Here is a 6,000-nt window from a genome sequence, read left to right as displayed (position 1 = left end):
GATGAAACAAAGAGCATAAGGTTTAGGAGACTAGTTACTTGTATATTCCCACTATTTTGGATAAAACTTATTTGATCCCTACGTGTTTTTATGTTTCTGCTAAAGTACACAGCAATAATTAAAATACACTATGCAATATTTTTAGCGGTTGTTATATTCTTCATTTGTGCAATAAAATTCCTAAGGAAAAATAAAATAATTGAGAATACTTTGTAATACTGTTAGGAGAAAATTTAATATAGGTTTAAAAATAGGAATCCTATACACACACACAGAAACCATTTATTCTTTTAAAGTCAAGCTTTGTGCTCTTATATCATTCAAATTCATTACAGTTCAATGGGAATAAACTAAAACTTGAACTTTAAGTCATAAATATATTTAACAAAAAACTTTAATTATGAAAATAACAAACTAAATTTCTATGAATTTAAAACATGATAATAATAACTGTCTTGACATACAAGCTCAAAACAATTTTTGCTCTGAACATTTTTAGTTACTCTTAATATAGTTAAGGCTAAGCCATGGAAACCTCTCCTATAACACAGCAAACCCATCATTTTTACCTTTTTACTGCATAGGACAAAATGGAAACTAACAATTCAAAATCATCAATTTCAAATTCCCTCTTCTCAACTTACACAGACCGTATAGATTGTATACAAGTGTTCTGCTCACTTGTTCCACTTAAAGCATCCAGGAAATGTATACTCAGTGAATTTCAGTTTACAAGGAGAATGACAAATGAAAATTACTTGGGCTACACCTCTTGTATTTGGCCATCTTTTCCTCTATTCCATGAAGTTAATGACTATAATGCCTTAAAAATGATATACAAATAGGTATTCATAAAAGCATTGTTATAAACTCCATTTACGTGGTAATGTCGCATTGTAAGAGCAGCGAGACAGTTCATCCATGTTAACAAGAGGTCGACTTTTAGACAATAGATTAGTTTAGAAAGGGAACCAGGTAAGAGGAAATGAGAATTATTAGTTAAAAGCTATATTTGGCTTAGCATTACTTTTGGTTAAAATAAGATATTGCGATAAAAAGCATCTTAATATCCAAGCGGTCTGTATTTCAATTATTTGTAAAATAATGGTAGAAGCAGAATAAACTAGAGTACACGTATTTGTCCAATTGCCAATGGAGTTTCATCTCTTTCAGCAAGATGAGGATTTTAAGATTGGATTTTATTTTCAAAACCAAATCTCACAGTTGAGAAAGCCATGTACTACATCCAGTCGCATCCCCGAGTTCACTCTTATAGAAAATTAATCAAACTCATTATCAGCATTATGAAAAACCTATGCACAGAGTCTTCACACAAATCAGGCTTAGAAAGACCTTTCACCAATAGGCTAAAACACAAGTCATTTTTAAGTTCTCTCCAGTCAACCCATTACATTTTACAGTATTTAAAAATCACTGATCCATCATAGCTTAAGAACCACTCTTTATAAACCTCATTTTTTTTGTTAAACTGGGAATATGCAATCACACACTTACAATTGTGCCTGTAGATTAATTCATTAATAATTAGTACTCCCAATTACAAGTCTTCAGTCTTCGGTTGTAACGCAACAAAACCATGTTTCATCAGTTTCTATGAGGTACGTTGTGTGCATTTCAGGTAGCTGCTGATAGTGGTGAGGCAATCAGTCTACAACCTTTATTGACTGGATGCCACAGCTGACTGTGGATGATTTTGCATTCCCCCCAGTGGCTGACTGGAGTTGACTTGATCGAGGATATTTGGCTGCAGTCGCTTGGCCAATGGTTTGCTGGAAGATAAAGAATTAAGAAGTGAACAGCATTCTAGTACATGGTCCTCGTACCAAAAATTTTCTGGGGGGGGGGGAGGAGTGTGTAAATAAGATTGCTATACATTCTTCAAATTTTAAAATAAAAAACCTCATTTTTCTACAAGATATACAGTTTTGTCAACCTTGATTTTATCTTGCACTGTAACAGGTTTAAATTAATTTTTCATGATTACACTTCAAAATCTCATAAGTATTCCAATTACAGAGGAAGCTAGTCATTTATCAACGCATAGCAACTTCCCTCTGGTGGTTCTTTAGGGATTTACCCATGTTTGAATGAGGTACTTCATCTGAACATTATGGTTAACATTTCTACAAGTTATCATCATTATATTTTGTGGTGCTAATAGACCACACAAATATCAGAAAATTATTTTGCCTGGCAGCTAACAAAAAAAAAAAAAACAAGATGTTAAACAGCAAGCAGTTTTAAATATGTCATAAATAGAAATATGCCTCAGAAGTGTTACTAACTTAATTTACAAGCATTTGTGCCACCATTTTTAATATATTAATCAGTTTGCTTACATAATATTTCACTGTAACTCATTAAAATGAGGACTTTCAACCCTGATTTTTATTTGAGTTTTTTTATTCCATGGGACTGTTGTACTTCTGTTATGAATAAACAAAATCTAGAAATTAATTCATGATAAAATCTCAATGTGCAGAGTTTACAGGTTAATTTCAACAGAAGGTAACACTGAGTCACAAAAAGACTGCAGTTGTCCTTCAGGGAACCTGCAGAGCTCAATTCTGCAGTTCAATGCAGTGGGAAAAAAACGATTAACATTCTGTAGGCTGTTATCGTTTTATGATGATCTGAGAGGCCCTGTATTATATGCTGCATATTCTTATGTATTGCTATGCATGCAAGGTCAAGGGCTAATGGAAAAAATAGCAGGATAGTCTGTGGTGAGGAATTTTCATTTACTTATACATCAACAGCATTTGAAGTAGGTTTTGAATAATTGCATTGGAATACATTTGGCCTTTTCACATGAAAGGTTAGAATCAAATGATTCTTAAAAAAAAAATCAGAGCAGGGAACAATATAGCACGGATGCAGGCTCTTCGGCTCAACAAGTCCACGCAAATGATGGTGCCCACCCAGCTAATTCCAGTTTCTGTGTTTGACCTCTATCTCTCCAAGCATATCCATGTGCTTCTTAAATGATACTATTGTACCTGCCTCAAGCACTTCTCCTGGCAGCTCATTGCATATACTGACTGTAGAAAGCTTGCTCCTCTCACCCTCTATCTCCCCTATCCTGAGGAGAAGGCTGTTACTATTCAACGTACCTAAACACTTCCATGGGGTAGCCCCTCATTCTCAAAGTTGAAAGTACATTTATTATCAAACTGAGTATACATTATACAATTTTGAGATTGTTTTGTGGCTATCTGCAGGGAGACAAAGTACAAAAGAACCCATTAAAAAAAGACCAAATACCCAATGTGCTGAGAGAGAAAATAATACAAATTTTGCAAATGATAAAAGTAAGCAAATAGCACTTAGATCAAAAGTGAGTCCTTAGACACAAAGCTTGCAACAGCCACAGCCTCAGTTCAGTGCAGAGACAGGCGGACGTTGTGTAGCCCGCAGACACGAAGCCTAGAACTATGAGCAAGCCACGGCCTCAACCTCAGTTCAGCACAGAGCAGAGTAAAATGTGGCGGAGTCCACAGACACGGAGCCTACAGCCGAAAGACTCAGCCTCAGTGCAGCACAGAGTGGAGTAAATACAACAGTACAGCACAGGAACAGGCCCTACGACCCTCAATGTTGTGCTGAACCAATTAAATTAGTAATCAAATAGCCAACTAAACTAACCCCTTTTGCCCACAGTATGGAGGCAACAAGTAGATTTCTGGTCAAGGCTGTTCACTCTTTCCTTTGTTGTTTCCTGTTTCTCCTATTTTAGTCCCATCCAATATAATATACATTGGAATCACTAATCTAAACTCTGCTATGGGAGTGGAATCACACTCATCTGCTGCAATGGATTGAGACCTGGGCTACTTTTAACTCAAAACCTCAACTCATCGGTGTATTTTCTAGCTAATTGAGGTGGAAATCAGTGCTTGGTAAGTCAGCAAGAGCGGAAGTTCAGAGAGCAGAAATCCAGTGAATGGCTTTGCACAGTCAAGTTAGGCTGTGGGATGTAAAGATGCAAACAGAAACAGTGAAGAAGAGAAGCTTGGCACAAGAGATCCCTGGTTGCTTCGTGGAGTGTAAAAGAGCACACTTACCCACACTGCACAGTAGGGAAAGCTTCCAAGGACTCAAAACAACAAAAACTTTGTAGGAAACTGAAAGCATACAGTCCTCCTTTGTTGAGCCATACCTTGGGATGGGTCACATAAAGAAATATCAGGCCAGAAACAAACAAGGTCCCTTTCCTTTGGATTTTGCCAGTGGTCTCGTGAGCCAAATGCCGCAGTGAAACTGATGAATAGCAGTGGCGAGGTTGGATAGGGAATGGGGTGCATAGGGGAAGGCACTGCTTCTTTTAAATCAAGTTCAAGTTTATTGGCATTCCACCGTATTCATGTATACAGCCAATGAAGCAATGTAATGTCGCAGAATAACAAGCAGAACAGGCCCGACCCTTGCCTCTGGTGCTGACATCCTGCCTTTTCAATCCATCACTGGCTTGGTTTTTAAATTGTCCAAACATCAGGCTGTTCTTCACTCTCAGACCCAAGCCCTATTGCATTGATACACTCTGGGCCTGGACTCCACCACCATGTTTCAGCCCGTACCCAACCTTTCCAAATCAGCCAAATATGATGTTCAATCACACCTCACTCTTGTTTAGCCACAACTTTCTTATAAACTGGTGGCTGGTGGGCTGAAGGCAAATATTGGGGAAGCCTATGAGAGACAAGAGACTGCAGATGCTGCAGTCTGGAGCAAAAAAAAAAAAGAGCAGATGGAAGAACTCAGTAGGTCACGCAACACCAGAGGGAAATGGTGTGTTTCAGCTTGAGACTCGTTACCTGGATTGATCAATAAAGGAGAGACAGCCAGTGTGGGGTGGGGGTGGGGGTGAAGGTGAAGGAGTGGGACAAGACCTGGCAAGAGATGCCAAGAGCAGATAGTCAGGTGGGGGAGGGAACAAGAGAAGAAGCTGGAAGAGGATAGGCGGAGGCAAAAGGCTGCAGATGATGGAATATGAAAAAAGAAAACCACAAATAAGGGAGGTAGATGGGAACAGTGTCAGAGAAGGGACTTGGTGGAAGGTGTGTGAGTGTGATGGAGGAAGGGAATGACAGTGGTAAATTAGGAGCTGAGGGGGTGTGGGCAGATGTCCAGAATCAGGTTTATTATCATTGATGTCATGAAATTTGTTGCTTTGCAGCAGCAGGACAGTGCAAAACATGAAAATTACTACAATTTACAAAAATAAATGAATAGTGCAAAAGACAAAGGAGGCAGTGTTCACGAACCCTTCAGAAATCTCATAGCAGAGGTGTTCAGGCTCTTGCACTTTCTCTCCAATAGTAGCAATACGGAGGCCATGCCCAAGGCAGCAGGGGGAGCGTTCAATGTCATGCATTGGGGTTGTAGAACACCAAGGTAGAATATGATGTTCAGTTCTTCTAATTTGTGTTGGGACTAACCTGAGAAGGGGAAAAGGCAGAGGGCAGACAGGCTGGTGTGGGAAAGGGAAGGGAAATTAAATGGCATGCAAGCAGGAGTTCAGGGTGGCCATTCCAGAAAAAGTGTAGGTGCTCAGCAAAACAGTTACCTAATCTGCAACATGGTCTCACTGTACAGGAAGCCACATAGCAGACAGATTTGCTGGAGGTACATGTGAATATCTGTCTCATCCGGATGGGCTCTTTATGTCCCTTAATGGATGCAAGGAGGAGACTATAGGTGCAGGGGGAAAAGGGAGAGGAGGAGGGATGAAATAAACAGGTCATAGAGAGTGGTTCCTGCAGAAAGCAGAAAGGGACAGAGGGGAAGATGTGACTAGCAGTGAGATCACATCGTAACAGGTTAGAAATACTAAAAAATGATATGTTGCATTGGGAGAAACAGCATCTCATCTGGTGTAGTCTACAACCAGACACATGAACAACAAATTCTCCAACTTCCAGTAAATTGCTCCTCCTTTGCCCCCTTTCCTCTCTTTTTGATCTACCCTGTACTTCTTCC

At 39.2% G+C, this 6,000-nt stretch overlaps 1 protein-coding gene across 6 annotated transcripts in view; it reads right to left on the bottom strand.

Annotated features, from left to right (window-relative positions):
* Positions 1-262: 262 nt before the first annotated feature.
* Positions 263-6,000, bottom strand: part of poc5 (POC5 centriolar protein homolog (Chlamydomonas)) — a 111,247-nt gene continuing 105,509 nt past the window's right edge. For all 6 annotated transcript variants that reach the window (XM_072257885.1, XM_072257880.1, XM_072257884.1 and 3 more), the window contains one exon: positions 263-1,790. In XM_072257885.1, coding sequence (XP_072113986.1) covers positions 1,665-1,790 — 126 coding nt within the window. In that variant the 3' untranslated portion in view covers positions 263-1,664. The remainder of the gene's footprint in view (positions 1,791-6,000) is intronic.

Source organism: Mobula birostris, chromosome 5 (genome assembly GCF_030028105.1).
Source record: "Mobula birostris isolate sMobBir1 chromosome 5, sMobBir1.hap1, whole genome shotgun sequence".
In the NCBI taxonomy this organism is placed as follows: domain Eukaryota; kingdom Metazoa; phylum Chordata; class Chondrichthyes; order Myliobatiformes; family Myliobatidae; genus Mobula; species Mobula birostris.
This window is presented reverse-complemented; position numbering and strand designations above follow the sequence as displayed.